The 16,935-nt window shown below is 30.5% G+C and overlaps 3 protein-coding genes across 3 annotated transcripts in view; 2 read left to right on the top strand and 1 right to left on the bottom strand.

Annotated features, from left to right (window-relative positions):
- Positions 1–4,454, top strand: part of Grasp65 (Golgi reassembly-stacking protein 2) — an 11,466-nt gene extending 7,012 nt beyond the window's left edge. The window contains exons 7-9 of the mRNA XM_014425274.3: positions 1,188–1,345; positions 2,223–2,346; positions 3,882–4,454. Coding sequence (XP_014280760.1) covers positions 1,188–1,345; positions 2,223–2,346; positions 3,882–4,039 — 440 coding nt within the window. The 3' untranslated portion in view covers positions 4,040–4,454. The remainder of the gene's footprint in view (positions 1–1,187; positions 1,346–2,222; positions 2,347–3,881) is intronic.
- A 5,956-nt stretch (positions 4,455–10,410) lies between these two features.
- NP15.6 (NADH dehydrogenase [ubiquinone] 1 beta subcomplex subunit NP15.6) lies at positions 10,411–10,851 on the bottom strand. The gene has a single exon (XM_014425273.2). It carries the CDS (start codon positions 10,849–10,851, stop codon positions 10,411–10,413), a length of 441 nt encoding a protein of 146 aa, XP_014280759.1.
- Positions 10,852–10,980: 129 nt separating this feature from the next.
- The window catches only part of dre4 (SPT16 homolog, facilitates chromatin remodeling subunit dre4), a gene marked incomplete in the record, with an annotated part of 30,150 nt that continues 24,195 nt past the window's right edge, over positions 10,981–16,935 (top strand). The window contains 4 exon segments of the mRNA XM_067053524.1: positions 10,981–11,225; positions 11,372–11,467; positions 14,882–15,043; positions 16,653–16,802. Of these exon segments, the coding sequence (XP_066909625.1) occupies positions 11,157–11,225; positions 11,372–11,467; positions 14,882–15,043; positions 16,653–16,802 (477 nt within the window).

A 16,935-nucleotide genomic window follows, 5' to 3' on the forward strand; every position in this document is an offset into this window, starting at 1 on the left:
AAAGGAAAATAATAAAAAAATAATCGCCCAAAGGGAAAAAAGACAAAACAATATAGCATAAATTGCTCCTTAGGCACTACGTTATTTTTTCATTGGAAATAACGAAAACCCCGAAACAATATGCCCATAATATACCCTTATATAAATAATAATCGAATTATAACCACTGGCGAATACCTTTACATGTAGATAACAGAAAACCTAGGGGTGTTATCTTTCACCTGTTGAATTATCGAAATATTAAGTAAATATAATAAAAATAAATAGGTAAAATTAACAAGTTGAAAGCAGTGTACATGCATAAGAATGAACAGAAGAACTATATATACAAAAGTTTAATGATAAGAAGAAATATATGTACACAGAATGAAAAAGGAAAGAAAAGAATTCATATCAATTAATAAAACAATGAGAACTTATAGGTTGACTTATAGCTTAACTTTAACTTAAATGATTAACCTTATCAACTATTATTTACATTACTGCACAAAGGAATATAATAGTGATATTAAAATAAAATTTAGTTTGAACCCCACGTAGTCTTTGAGTGTACTCCTGGCAGAACACAAGATTGTCTGATATTTCCTTTCCGGTCACCGTCTCACCACTCCAGAATTATAGAGATATAATCTCTAATGATGTAATGCCACAACTCTCTTCTCTAGGACGTGCTGAAGATTCCCCTTCACAAAACCAAAGCCCACTCGTCTAAACATATCACTCGTGTTTTTGGCTTTCCCCATAATCCCTTTTGTCTACGCAGATATCGCCGGTGTTTTTATCTTACCATGGGAATCGTAACACTGGTTTTGGTCAGTTATAATGTACTAAATGCATCGTTATTATGACTACCCGATTCAGTTTACTTCCATTATTTTTCATGTATTCCACTTTTTTTTTTTTTTTTTTCCAGTTTTTCTTCTTTTTGTAAAGTATTATATCCTGTCATATTTTTTGAGAAATTGGTAATAAACATAAGAGAGCACAATTACACCATATTTACAGAGATATATATAAACAAATAATAAATAGAACTAGCAAAGTCAGCGGATTCCAACAGTAAGGGATTAGTCCTTAGTAGAGATACTGTTCATGACTGAACAGTAACTCTAATTTTCTCAGTCATTTGTTATAATTTAAATATCTTATCGTACCTATTAATTAAAATACCTTCTTAAAATTTACAGGTACACAAAACCCTTACGCAAGCACTGTGTACCAATCACACCCTGGGCATTACCCAGCTGTAGCCAGCGGAAATCCTTACCAGGGCTCCCAGTACCCTGATAGTCAGTATGCACCTGGATCATATCTTCCTGAGTATCCTCCGACAACTGTTATTCAGGTATTTTAAGTTTTGTCTTTTCGCTTGAAAATTATGCTGATTCTTTTTGTATATTCAGATAATTTAATATAAACTAATTTCATTAGAGCTTAAAAGTGATTCCGTGATTTGGTTGGTCTTTTCAACTTTCAAGGATGTTGAGATATTTAATAAATAAAATATAAAGTTAAATAACCCAAAAAGAATAAATAAATATGAATATTTTAATTTCATAATAATTATTTAAGTTATGAGAAAAATTGAGAAAGAAAATATACCTAACTTATGAAATATCTAATTGAAATATTAAAATGAAAGAGATAAAGTATAAAGTAATATGAGACAAGAGGAGTAATCAGTAAATGTGACAGTAATATGTGATGAATTTAATTTAATAATTTGTATTGGAGGAAGATAGTCCAGATGGCGGTCAATGAAGGTATCAAAAACTATTTATTGTTAACGTTTCGCCCCACTTTGTAGTGCTTCGTCAGGGCTGATAAGAATGGTGTTCTGTACCAACTGAGTTTAGCTTTGAAGCCTTTATTGACCACCACCCGGACTATCTTCCTCCAATGTAATTTAATAATATGGGTAAGGAAGAACTAGAAAGAAAAGAGTGGAGAAGAAAAAGTCGTTTAAAAAGAAAGATGAGGAAAAAAAAGGAAATAAAATGTAAAAAACGAACCTACTTGGTCAAAATCTTTAAGCCAAGTGCAAGGAATGGTGCGTAGCAGCCAGGAGTTGAGTTAAATAATTTTTTTTTTTAAGTTGGAGAAAAAGATTAAATGAAACGAAAAAAGTAATTTTATTCTGGCACATCTAGTCCCGCGAAGAAGAACTGAATGATTAAAATAATATGAGTGTCTCCATTCATTGTATTTTTTTATGTTTACAGGAGTCTTGGAGACCTCCAGCAGCTTCAGAAATCGGTACTACGCAGCATCTCTTTCCGCAACCACCACAGAGTAATATAGCAACAGTCATGCCGTCCATTCCACAAAATGTTCCTGTGCCTTCAAGTAAGTTACTCTGTAGGATGGAAATTCTTTAATATTAGCACTAAATAATCAATTAATACTATATTCCTGTTTACAACTTGGTGAAATATCAATTTTTACTACTTGTTTTTCTTTGAATTTAAAAAAAAAAAAAAAATGTTAAAAAATTATGATTGTTTATAGAAAATGATGTTATGATTGAATAAGTTAATACGAAGAGAAGATGGTTGGGGGGTGCGGTCAGAATATAACACAAATAAGTTGAGAGAACTTATTTAATAGTGCCAACGTTTTGGCCAGAATTTCTAGCCTTCATCAGGGCTAAGAATTAAAAATTAAATTATGGTTCAACATTGCTTTAACAACCGACATTGCTATATCCAAGGTAGGAAAGTGGGGGAATTAGACTGTTAACTAATGACCTTAGATTCAAAAGCTAAAAGATATAAAATATTAGTGTAATGAAAAATTTAGTGTTGGCTTACAATAAATTGTTTAATTACTATTTGAGTTCTTTTGACTGCCACGAAACATCTCCCCTAAGTTTCTATTTCACTTACTCGTATATGGAATATATAGTAAGGGGAAGTATTGCAATCATGCTAAATTTCAATTTTGGATTTTTGACAAAAATACATGTTTTAAGTTTCCCCGAGTCCAAATAACAATACTCGCAAAATGGTCTGTGGGTGTATGAAATGCCTAGCTCAAAACTGAAAAGTCGTTCGAAATTTAAATTACATATTTAGATTAAGTTCTAAATTCCTACATTTTGTATTCGCATAATACAAAAGAAAAAAAAAACTGGCCAGATAATTGAAAGTATTGAGAAAGAGTGGGTGAAGATAAAAAATATCCCGGAGACACCAACCAGATCCAAACAATATTTTGATTTAGAGAAGTTACCAGGGACGAAGCTTCACCATTGTGTGGTGTGTAGTAACAAAGGAGGAAAAGAAGTGACTCGTTTGTATGCGCTGTAAAAAGGGAGTCCATGGGGTTTATGTGGGGAACATTTTTGTCAATGATTTTTTTTTATAAATTAAATAAATACAGTTATAGTAAAAAATATGTTTCATTTGAGTAGTTTGATATGTCCCTTACACATAACAGAAAGAATTATGAAAATCCATTTACATTTAAGGAAAATAATTAAAATTCTGTGTAAACTTAATTAAAAAGGTACTATTTTTTCAAAAATCCTTTAGCAATTTATACAAAATATGTGAAAATAAGCTCAGCACTAAAAGGGTTAATTGGGATCCTTCTCTGTGTTTAGTATTATATATATATAATCTGGACAATTTAAACATGGAATTTTATATAAGAATCTAGATTGATTTTTTGTATCAATTCTGTCCTTCAATTTACTATAATAATTTTCAATTTTATTGTTGGGTCTATTACTTAAGGAGTGTTCATTAACATCGTAATCTTTAAATGATTTCTGTATATGTTCAGATAATCATTATTTTAAATCCATAACATTTCCTATTATTTACTGTTTTGTTTTCTGTTTTATCTTTATAACTTTAATAAAATTTTATGTTATTCAGGTATTATTGATTCATCATTTGCTGGAAAAGCTGTGACAACCCCAATATCTCTTCCAGGAATGCCACCAATCACCGTGAGTGCAACACTACCCTTCAATACAATTGAAGCTATCCAAAATGAAAAGCAGGCCAATACTACTATTGCCGCCACTCACTAACATTAAGGAACTGTAAATTTATTTATTTTTTAGTTTTTCATTTATGTTTTGTTTTTATATAAATAAATGAAATAAATGCATTATTTTACTCATTAACATAATCATCGCTAATGAAATTCTATGCCTACTTTTAATAAAATATCTTTTCTTTCTTATTAAAAATTGTTTTATATACATATATATTTTTAAAAATTATTCTTTGTTATTTGTAGGAGCCAATAATGTCATTTAGGTTATTAAGAAACTGATGGTGAAAGTGAATGACTTGTGTTTTTATTGTGTTTCATGAAAATTATATAGTTTAAAATTATACATGTTTATTTATTTATAAATTTTAGTTGTTAAAGAAAAAGAATAAAAAATACACTGTAAAAGACAAAAAAAAAAATGGAAAAAATACAATAAACTTATTCAATGTTGGTCTGTATGTAGTTCCATCTTCCTCTATATAATATATTTATAGAATATTTAATTTTTACTTTCACTTACCCATTTATTTTCCATCCTACCCTGCCATTTGGGCAATATTAATGAAATATATTGTAAGTGGAAGTATCGCAAAATTTGGAATCAATGTTTTCAACGGAATCGTTTTTAGGCACTTCTAGGTTTTGATATTTAAGTCTTTACTGTCTTTCAGGACTATTGTGAGGCATTTCTTTGCGAGATCAATATGGCTACGTACCTACTTCTGTGCGGGACTCCTTATTGAGCTAATCTCTGGCCTCAACTATGTTCTGAGCTTCTTTTTCTCCTATAGCACTAGAGCTCTTATGTCTAAATATCGTCATGGCAACTAAGTTTTCAGATAATGATATCTATCCAGCTCTTATTTATCTGAAGCACTATACGGCCAACAAAAGAATGTATGTTCCCTTGTTTCATCATGAGAGAAGCATGTAGGGCAAGATGATTCATTCACCATCTAGCTAGAAAGGGTTAACTTAAATAAGCCTGAAAGCAACCTTGCTCAGTGAGTAATTGGATGAGGTAACAGTCTGAAGAACCATTAATTTTGTTTGTTCGAAATAGTTAACTATATCTTAAATCTCTTTTTAATAAAAATATCGATAAATATGAATTATGAAAGAATTACATAATTTCCAGAAGAAATGTTTTCCCAGATTTAACACAAATTTCTGGAAATAAGATTAGTAACATAAATGTATAATATACAATTGGAAACACAAGAATTAAAAAAAGAAATGAATATCTAATAAATAGGCTGGTAGAAGGTAATGAAGATGCATTATTCCTTATAGTACAAGAACCCAGAAATTTATATTCATATGCAAATATAAAAACTACTGCTCCTACAAAGAAATGTGTAATAAACTACATTATAGTACATCAAATTTCCTTTATTTTGAGTGCTGGCAGACATATGTACATCTTTTTCTTACTGAGATAAATGTTTTCAAATATCAAAGATTAGATTCGAACAAGAAGAAATTAACATTTTGTGAATTTATTGTGTCAAATATCATAAAAACTACTTCTACAAAAATAAACGTTTTAAATTATTTTACAGTAAATTTAACAAGCTGTAATTTAAGTGCTAGCAGACATCTGTATGTCTTATGGTTTTTGAAATAAATTTTTTCATCTATCAAACTTATTCTCGGAACAACTATAAATCAATATATTTTAGCAAATATCATGAAAACTACTATTTCTACGAAGGTTAAGGTCATGAACTTCTTTATAGTCCATTAAACTAGCTTTAATTTGATTGCTATAATAGACATCAGTACTCACATAGTTCCTGAGATATAGATTTCTCAAAATAAATCTTTCAGTAGATTTTTAAGAAATTTTGCTTTTTAAAAAGCTATATCTCCAGAACTATTGGACGTAAATAGCTCTTTTAGGGCTAACATTTCAGAAAATTTACTCTTCTTCAAATAACGTTCTCTTAGATTTTCTATTGTTGTTGGTAGTTTTTAAGATAAAGAGCTCGGAATGAAAAATTATTTTTTTTAAAGGTTTTGAAACAGTCGGCATTTTTTATTCCCCCCCTATACTTGGCAGACTTATCAATTTTGATTAGTAATTATACATAGTTTTCATTAAAGTAATCCAAAATTGGGGTGAGATAACTGCCTTTTTTTCTTGCTGGGTCTTTTACTAATACACCTACCAGTTTTAAGTCTAGTCTACCTGTTATCTTCTGAAGATAGATAAGAAGTATGGAAAACATTGTTTCAAAATGTTTAAAAACATTAATTTTTTTTAGATTTTTCCCTTGTTTAATTAAAATTTTACAATTCAAAAAGAAAATTTCACTAAAATTCCCTTATCCTTACTTATCTTTGTTCAGTTGATAGCATCTTAAGAAGATGAGGCTGGTGGAGGATTCCATCTGTCGTCTATGTATGGAAAACGAAGAAAAGGCACAACACAATCTGTGTGAATGTGAAGCCCTTGCATTCCGTACAATTACAGTATTTGGGACAGGACAGAATGGAACCTTAAGACATTAATATAATAAACCCAAAAGAATTATTGAGCTTCATAAGAAGCATAGGATTCATATGGGATATCTAGTGAAAAAGAAGTAACTCACAAAAGATCCAATTGGGTCGAACTGAGGAAGGGATTCCCGACCCTCAGTGTAATAATAATAATATCTTTTTTCAGCAGGGGACAATCCAAGTTAAGGTACGACGTTTTAAAAATGTAGATGACAAAACAGTAAATTCTTTTGATTTCTTTAGTTATTGTTTTAATAAACAGAAACTTTTACATCTAAATCTCAAAACCCTTTTTCTTGTTGCCAAGGAGAAAAATCTCTGCTGAGGTATGCTACTTTGTATAAGAAAATGCCTGTCCACTCAACCTTGACGGTTTTATTGCAAGTCTATGTAGAATTCTTATTGAAATTATACTGTCACCAAAGAACAATGCATATAAAAACGCCTATTATGGATGGGTGGATTGTGGTAATTGCAGAAAAGGGACAAAGTGAAGTCATTTGAGCGCTTATTCTTGAATATCATTTCAGTGTGTACTCATTTATGGAAGTAGGTTATCCGGAAGGATACTATTGAGGAATGAAGGCGACGACACCCAAAGGGAACACCCTCAGAAAATACTTTCCCACCCTACAATTTCGGTTGCTTGTGAAATCGGTCCACCCAAACTATTGGGTTTCACAATTCCTCAAGAGGGTTTTAGAACCTTTGCCTGGACATAGACAACCAAGGTCCATTTGTGGTGCCACCGAAACTGCTGAGCACGTGGTCACTACCTGTACTCCTTTTGAGATATTACGGACAAAGATGATGAGAACCACGGTAATTTACGAGGAGTTTCTTCAGTTGGTGAATGAGGAACATTTTCCGTGGTACAAGAATTTCATTTACGCTTGGAAGTGCCTAAGTGCTACCTCTATACGCTATCTTTGGTACGTTCTATCTTCTATTTTAAAATGATTCAGTACAACGTAAGGATTTAATAAATATTATGTACGTACCTATTTATGTAGCATAATATTGTCTATTTTGTAACCAATTAGTGTAAACTTCGGTTTTTGGTAGTCCATTATCTTCAGAACATCACCAGACTGGCGACGCCGAAACACCGCGAAAGAACTAGAGGACTAACTACATGTTTTTATGGTAAAATTAAGACGAGTTCAGTAGTTTCTGGCTCTCTTATGGAGTTCAAAGATTCTTCTTCCAATACCTTCGGACGTTATACTTAACTTATAAAGTAATAGTAACTCTTGAAATATATATACGTCTTTCTTTTTATGTCCTCTCAGAATGGCAAAATTATATGCAGTGCGTCGTTTTATTTTGTCAGCTTTATAAAAAATAAAAGCTATAACTGATCCGTTTAAAAAATATATATATTACAAATATAAATGATTGACCGTCAGTGAATATGAAGAGGATCTTCAACGAAGGGTGTAGATATAAACAAGTGACCCCATTGTTACACCTGCATTCATCACATCAGCCTTGACCTACACACTGGGTCGAAACGTCGGCAAATAAATAGTCAAGATTTTTTTTTTATGTATGCAGCTCTGACTATCACCTTCTTGAAAAATTAATATTGCAAAAGGATGATTGAAGTGCGATAATGAGAATCATAAATACTTCAGGCTCGCCGAGTTATAAAAAGATTTAAAGAGAAGTTTTAATCGAAACTGATTTTGATACGGGGGGGGGGGGTTTCAGACCACAAACAAGAAATACGATTGAAGGAAATGATTTTTTGAAATGAATATTTTAAACAGAGATGAGAAGAACATTATAAAAAGAAAAAATGTAGAAAAGACGATCATAGGAGTTAAAAGTCTCAGTAGTGCCGGTCCGATTGAGTGAGCTCCTATCTCCTAGTAAGAGAGTATGAGATCCTATTAATATGGCTGTTCTATGCTAACAGTACTATATTATTATTATTATGGAACCAATATTTTCAGGCTTAATTTATAAGAGGGAACCAATCATTATAAATACAATTGTATTACATTAATTCATTGGTGTTGGACTGCTACAATTGTGTGTTTTTTACTTCTTGTATCAAATGTATTGTACACTAGAAGTAACTAAAATTCGAAGATCTAGAATGATGGAGAGAAAACTACTCTGTTATTTCTATCCTTAACTAGAACTTCCCCTGTGGAGGCAGTCCATATAGTTTTTAAGTCTTTGACCACAAGAACCGAAAAGGTTCTCTCACCAGAACCATTTTCAATATTAACATCATTTTCTTCATCAGTGGAACTATATCATCTTGAGTACACATCCTCTTTTATATTTGCTGGCCACTTTACCTCCGTACCTCCTCAAGAGTGGTGAAATACCTTTTTTCCATCATATTTGACTAAAAAATAATAGATATTCTCTTAAAATGGAAAACAGAAAAAATCTTTTAAACACCAATGTTGGGTGAGAAACAACTCTTGAATCACTATTTAAAAAAAGTTGGATGGGAAATCAGGCTAAAATAGAAACAGGTACTTGTAACATCTTAAGAGTTTAGAAGAGTATTAGATACGAGGGTATCAAGATTCATTGACCTGATTTACATCTTTTGGCCTCCTCCAATCTCAACATGCCTCTGGATGGCATAGTGGGCACTCTTATCGGCTAAGGGTTCATTCGATAAATTGATAATGAACATGATCATATCAATCTATTATATCCTCATTGAAATGAAGTAAAAAAAAAAATACAAATATATAAACATATCATTTCTGTCCCCTAAAAAGCTATTTAAAAAAAAAAAAGCTTCAAGGATTCTAATCAGTGGAGTTTTGAGCAATACTATCTTGCAACATTCGGTATAAGTTAGTTTTGAAGTTCCTGCTATTGAAGTTAGTTCTGTAAACTAGTACTTAAAGATTATCATAGCTGAAAAAATCTGAGTTAATTAGCAATGAGGACATAACAAAAAATAATTTCACTTTGTCACCTTTAACAATACCTTGTCTTAACTGAGGCATACTATTCCGAAACCAGCTATTTTCAATTATCAATTTTGGTACTAGTTTATCAAAAGAGGGATAAAATAATTTCTTTCAATAACAGTTTATCATTCTATTGATTACATCTTTTATCTACTGATAATCAATACCAAAACTGATGAAAGATTTGAAGTTAGACTTAGCTGGATTTGGGATTTAACTCATGGTATCTAATTAATAGCCATAATTAAAACAATCATGAAAAGTATAATAAGGTAACATTCCTGATAAAATATTTATTGAATAAAACAATGATCGAAGAGAGGAATGAAAGATATGCATGATATAAAAATTATTGTAACTACATGACTCTTGGTCACTAAAATGGGAAATGAACTAAATTTATACTTCATAAAACAACTTTATTTTTATAACTAACACAAATTAGTTTCACACCCGTTTGAAAGAAGTAAATATAATTTGACTACTTTCATTGATTTTCCAAATCTATAACTAATATTCTTTTATATGGTACTGAAATCGACCCAAGAAAATAACGAAGAATGCTTATCTTGTACTCTTGTGGTATTTATGACTAAGCTTATAAATAAACCCAGCAAAAATGAGTATTAACTTTCTTATTAAATAAATTAATGCGAAGATTAGGCTTGTTGTTCAATTATAAAATATAAAATAGAAGATAAGGCCAAAAAAAAAATATAAAATAGTAACAAAACTTTTGGTTTAATACTTAGAAATTAAATTGAATTGGAAGTGCAATAATAAATTGGTACTTTTTTTAAGAAGACTGATTTTTAATATCACCTTTTTATTTTCATCTAACAGAGCAAACTCAAATAACTTAGTCGGCAGTTTAGAACTTTTATTTACAAATCACCTTGTCTACAAACAGGCAATAATATAGATATGTACAACATTAACTAGTCATTGTTTATATCACGATTTCAGTATCCCCAAGTTCCTCGTCGGTTGGCAGTTTTATTTTGTCTAATGGCAAATAATCAGGATCTATTAATGGTAATCCATTCTGTTCTCTTCTTCGAAGTTCTAAGAAAGCCTCCCTCTGAGCCCAATCTCTTCCTATAGGATCAGGTCTATAAGCTAGTAAAAATCCTCCAATGACCATAATGAGTGTAAAACCAAGAAACATTGTCACATGAGTAACATGTCTATCTAACTCCATATCAGTCTCTGAAAAACCATAACTAATCCAGTTCTTAGGTTTGGTGTCACATTCTGGATTAGCACTGGCCATAGCAGCAGGATCCCTATTTTTCTTGGAAGTGGATATGCATCTTATATGTAATGGTTTTAAGACCAAAGGCACATTTCTTAGGTTGCTGAAAAGTTTTGACCTGACGAGTGATGACATTGCTTCACAAAAGCAAAGGATACTTCACTGATTTAACTGAATTGAAATAAAATTTATAACACTGCTAACCCAGATGACACTTAAACAGCTGCCATCACATAACCACTACTATCTAAATCTAGATTACAAAGAGCTTCTCGAATTCCCGCCATATTACATCTGCGTGCTATAGTTGAGGGTTATAAAAGAGTTGTTCCTACGAAGCCTTTCCGATGAGGGAACGTTAAGGTTTTCTTTGTGTTCGGTATATTGTAGTGTATATAGATGTGGTTTCTTGTGTTTTAACTATATATAAGATTTATGAAATGGCCAATTTAGTGCTCGATAAAGATGCTTTCAACCGGCGGATGAGCCGTTTATATAAAGTGTTGAAGGTTAATATTATGTGTTCTCATGTATAATTTTTTTGGTTTATTAAGCTCTAATTTTTGGATTGCACAATTTTTTGTAAACTCAGTTGTATCTATAATTCATTTATCGAGTGGGAAATATTAATTTTTTTTTTTTTGTCATAATTTAGAATGGTGAACAAGATGAATTTCCCAAAATTGATGCCTTAGTTACTGCTACTGGTGCAGATGATGATGTAGTTTACAGTAAATCAACAGCTCTCCAGGTATTCAGTTGTTAAGGATTTTTTCTTAATGTTGACATTGTGTACTTTCAAGTTTTGATTATAATAGGAGTTAAAATCATCCAAAACACTGATCAGAAATCATATACCATTAATTGGGCCATTTAAGCTGTTATGTATAACATCAGGCAATAATAAAGATCTTTTTATCCATTTATATTTGTCAATAATTACTTCTAATAAACATTGAACTGTGGATGTTAATTTCAGCTAATCATGTTTTTGAATGGTTATCTGTAATATTTTATATTATTTTCCATAAAAAAACGTTATGTTTGTTAAAATTATTCCTATTGTTAGTGTTATACTTGATATTTTTATAATGACTAATTATAATGAATTAATAATCTATATTGTAATGGTATAATTTGTTTTATGTAACACTATAATACTTGTTTTATTTATAGATAATACATATAAACCTTACATCTCTCCCTAAATGAACTAAACATATCAATGGTATCATGACTGTTGTATTTAAATAATTAAGAACTTCTAAGATTATTTATTAATATTATTTTTTCTGTAACTAAAGCATAAAACAAGCATGTTTTATCACCATAAATCATTTTAGTCTACTTATATTTTGAAGTTTTAAACAAAACTGATTTCGTTACTAGGAACTATATTTTTAAATGAGGGTTTTGAGACCGCAAAGAAGAATTATGATTGAAGAAAATGATTTTATCTTTCCCGTTATCAATAGTTATCGGTCATCATTTTATCATGTATTCCTGAATTAAATTTGTTGCAGGAAATCTTCAAAAAATCATCTTGCAAATTGGAAATCTCTACTTTCCGTAACATTAATTTTTGGTCCCATCACGCTTTTCCAGTGCTGTTTGTTTGATATTTGTGTTGTAAATATCATTTCATGTTACCTGTTATAATATCAAAAATATTTATGTTATATATATCAAAATAACAGAAAACATCATCTCAGAATGGGAGGGGGGAGAAGATAAGTCATTTAGCAAAACAGTTGTTTGGTAATTGATCTATTGGAATCTGAAAAAAAATGTCAATAAAAGTTTTATTAAATCTCGTAGATCTGATGCATGAAACAGTTAAATTATTTCTCAACTGATATTTATGCCTTTGATCTTTAATGTCAATGATATGCCAAGCAAAGTAGAGATTACAAAGAAAATTTGATAAATTATGGTTCACTTATCACTTCAGTTATATTAACTGAAAAAGAATAAGTGATAAATGCTACTTACTCTGATATAAGGAAACCAGAATAAAGTGTAAAATGATACTGAAATGATAAATTATTGTTTTTCACTACATTAACATTGGCAGAAACTCATATAAAAATAGTCTCACTAAAGTGCAATCTAATAATAAAGTATGAACTTGAAAGGTATAAATATTACATTTCGGTACGAGATGTACAATTTTTTTCTAAAATCCATTTCATTATATGACCTATATTTTAAAAAAAATACAATTGCCTAAACGTGGACAACTCAATATAAAATATACAATTGCCTAAAGGTGAAAAACTAAATATAAAATTACAATGTTTTTAATACATATATTTACTCTCATTTTGGACGTTTGGAGGATAACGCATCCTCATTTCAGGATATAATATAATTTTTTATTTTATCGTTTTTAAAATGGGATATCTTCAATTTTGTGCAATTTGTTTGTTTAATTTCTGGTAATATATATAGAAAACAATTAATAAATAATGCCGAACAAGAGAATAAATCTAAGTATACCGATTTTACAGACCAGATTTTTGTGCAGTAAAAAACTTAATAAGCGTAGTAAACACAACGAACATAATATTAACACATGGAAATCTTATCCAACCTTGTTCAAATCAAATTAAACTCTCTAAATACTCTTAATACTTATGCGAACATACATAAAAACTATACTCTGACTAAAACCTGATATATTTTCTATAATTACAATTGCATAATTAGAGCTATGAGAAAACCAATTGTATTAAATATTTTTACATTCCTGTTATGAAGGTTGGAACTTAGTTTTCAACTTCTTAAAACTACCTCAATTTAAAACTTATACAAGGTGCAGGGTATTTGAAAATATTCTTCCAAGCAAAATTCCCATTTTAATTTCTCCTAATATTTCTCATAGCATGTTAAATCTTCTGCTTGGTTTTTCAATTGTATCTTTACATATGTACATATCTGCTACACAATCCTGACACCCAGTAGTTTTGTATAGGGATTTGGTACCCTATTTGTTGGCTGGAGTTAATGATAAGTGAGATTCGACACTAACTCAAGAACCTGGTGGGTAAATGGTGTGACATAGGCATCCAAATTACTGTTCCAGATACGACTGAAGTTGGTATTATATTGAAAAATAAAATTAAGTTCAATCTTTGAAATGACATAAATATTCTAGGAAAAAAATGTACTTTTTTTTTTTTTTAAATGTATTAGAAAAATAGAAAACCTTACTTTTGGAACTACCCTTGTATATTGTTTCCTAACATTCTTTATTCTGTATTATAAATAAGAAAACTCAATTTGTTTTTTTAAAGAAAATCTGAAAATTATTGTATTAATAATCTAGTTGTCTAACATTGATAACGCTAACAATTTCTACCCACACTTCTCCCTCCTCTAAATCCTATCAAGTCCAAAACTGGTGAGGTCATACTTTACAAAATCCTCGACAATTTGTAGCTATTTGAAAATTTGTGGTGTTGTAAATACAATTATATTTGCCATGTTTACATTCAAAATTTGAAAATTAAGTTAATAGGAAATGAGACTCATTCTCGAAATGAGTTGAACGTAGGAATGAAAAAAAAAAATAATAAAGAATGAGTTCATTTAAACTTATATAATATGGGTTCATAATCTTCAGTTTAACATGTTAAAGTGTGTTAAATGGTGAATTATTTCCTTCTTTTAGCATGTTAAAACAGTAAAATTTAACATGGTTGAAGTCTGTTAAATGGAGGATGACGTCACAGAAAAGACCAGCTAAACTCTACACCATTTTGTCTGTTGTCGTTTTGATTGGTCGGTTGCTAGTAGTTTGTGTTGTTTTTGTTTTGGATGTAATGGATAAAAACAATGAAATTCTGGAAGATTTTAGAAGTAAAGGTTACAAAATTACCCAGAAAATCCACTAGGAATTCCATTTAACATAGTATTTTGTTGATTTGATGAATAATATGATGAATATTTCATTTAACATACTACGTGAACTTTTAATTGGGCTATTCACAACTAAACTAAATAATTATAGGTGCTTATAATGTTTAACATGTTAAAACTTTTTACATATAACTCAATATCATGAATACCCCTAATGAGGCTAAAATATTGAAACTTGTTTTTTCACCTGCATTTTTTTTTTTAAATATCTAATTTTTTTATCTCCTTTTTATTTGTTTTTTAGACATGGCTTCTAGGCTACGAACTTATGGATACCATAATGCTTCTTACTTTTGATGGGATTCATTTTCTGGCTTCAAAGAAAAAAATTGATTTTTTGAGGCAGATTGAAGATTCTAAAGAAGAAAATGGATATCCTTCAGTTAAACTTCATGTTCGTGACAGGGTAAGGTTTTTATTATTGATCAAATATTTGTTTTGTTAAATTGAGTTTTGATGAATATTTCACAGTTATTAACTATTCTTTTTAATTTCGTTTTTTTTGCTTCAGTCTTCCATTAAAGACTTGAAAAGCCCCTGTTTTGGAACATCGAGATTCATTTCTCATCGCCACTTTTAATATTAATAAATAAATATTGATTAATCCAAGTGACAATTGAACCCACAGCGGTCTGAACCAGACACTGGGGCTCTCTCCCTAACGTGCTCATCTATTCCATTCTCTTGACTTATGGAGCTAAAAATGTTTTCCTACTCACATTATAACTATCTGACAGATGTTGAATAATGTTTAAAGTTTTTCATTGGAATACGTTGATGTAATGATTTCTAATAAGCACTATGTTGATTCAGTACTTAAAAATATTAAAGAAAAAATCTCCAAAGCTGGGTATTTATGGTCGAACTTGTTGGACTATGCTCGAATCAGTTTTTCTCACATTTAGGAACCCAATTAACTTGTATCGTATTATAATATAATAATCATAAAAATAGAATCGTTTAATTAAGATATTTCCGGGGTATAATTGTGGATATATTACATGAAATAATTATAATTTACTGGTAAGCTGGCAAAACTGATCGTTGGAATGTATTTGTCATGGATTTGAAACAAATTAAGCATGGTGAAAAAGGAAAATAAAACCTAAATTATTGAATGAATAATAAAAAAAAAAAAAATTATTGAATTGATTGAAAATGATGCTGAGTTTAGATAAAAAGAGGTGCAATGTGGTTTTGAATTTAAATTTATTTTGACTATCGAAGTTTTCAATTAAACATAAAAGTCAGGTTCTTATTTCATGTTCTCTTCTCTCTTCCTTTCTCTCCCATTTTTTTCTTTCTCATCCCTGTCTCTGCCCCTTCACCTGGGTGCGGTACAGAATTACTCACTCTTAATGATTTGTTGAACATAAACTAAAAATGATGCTGCTTTGAGGAGCTCTGAGCTCAGAAACTTTGTTAAGACACTTGGTTCTAGTACCCCTACTATTTCCTGGATTTGCCAATAGATGGATCTTGATGTTTTATTCAAATAATGTGAGTGATCTTCCTCAAACAAAAATAAGCATCAGAGATTTACCTTGTCCTTAAGTTTAAAGTAATTAGCTATTATGATGGGAATAAGTATAATGGAATAGGGTGGATTACAAGGACTATATATTAGTTATAATTTACTAATGTAATTTCAATATGTGGGGTGGAGCGGTAACAGCATGGTCACGCGCCAGTCTATTAACTCACAGGTTGTCAGATCGAATCCCGGTCCCACCAGGGCTTTTATCAAGCACAAAATAATGCAAAATTCACCACAACGTCCCCCCCCTGGGGAATTTGTGAGGCCCGTTAGCCAATGGGTGGCACTCACAAAAAAATAGGTGTGGGAGTGATGAACCCTCCCTATGAAAAAACCACATCAAGAAACATGCGATGTATTAGGGATTACATCGCGTGTGGACTTAGACCTCCATGGTCTGTTGCTCATGTAGTAATAATAATTTCAATATATTATGTTGATTTTCTTGCATATAATCTAATCTTTTTTTTTTTTCCAGAACGATGACTCAGGAAACTTCAAAAAACTTATTGAAGCCATTAAAGGAAGCAAGGATGGTAAAACATTGGGGGTCTTTGCAAAAGACAACTTTTCTGGACCGTTTGTGGAAGCATGGAAGAAAACGGTTAAAAGTGAAAACTTTCAGACTGTAAATATATTATTTTATTTACTTTCTAAAAATGAATCATATAGTTAATTGCCTAATATGTCTATTATGAAGAAGATGGCCAGGGATTCGGTCATAAGAAAACAAAAATAGTTTAACAAGTATTTATTTGCTG

Source organism: Halyomorpha halys, unplaced genomic scaffold (assembly GCF_000696795.3).
Source record: "Halyomorpha halys isolate HHAL.00 unplaced genomic scaffold, Hhal_1.1 Scaffold504.1, whole genome shotgun sequence".
In the NCBI taxonomy this organism is placed as follows: domain Eukaryota; kingdom Metazoa; phylum Arthropoda; class Insecta; order Hemiptera; family Pentatomidae; genus Halyomorpha; species Halyomorpha halys.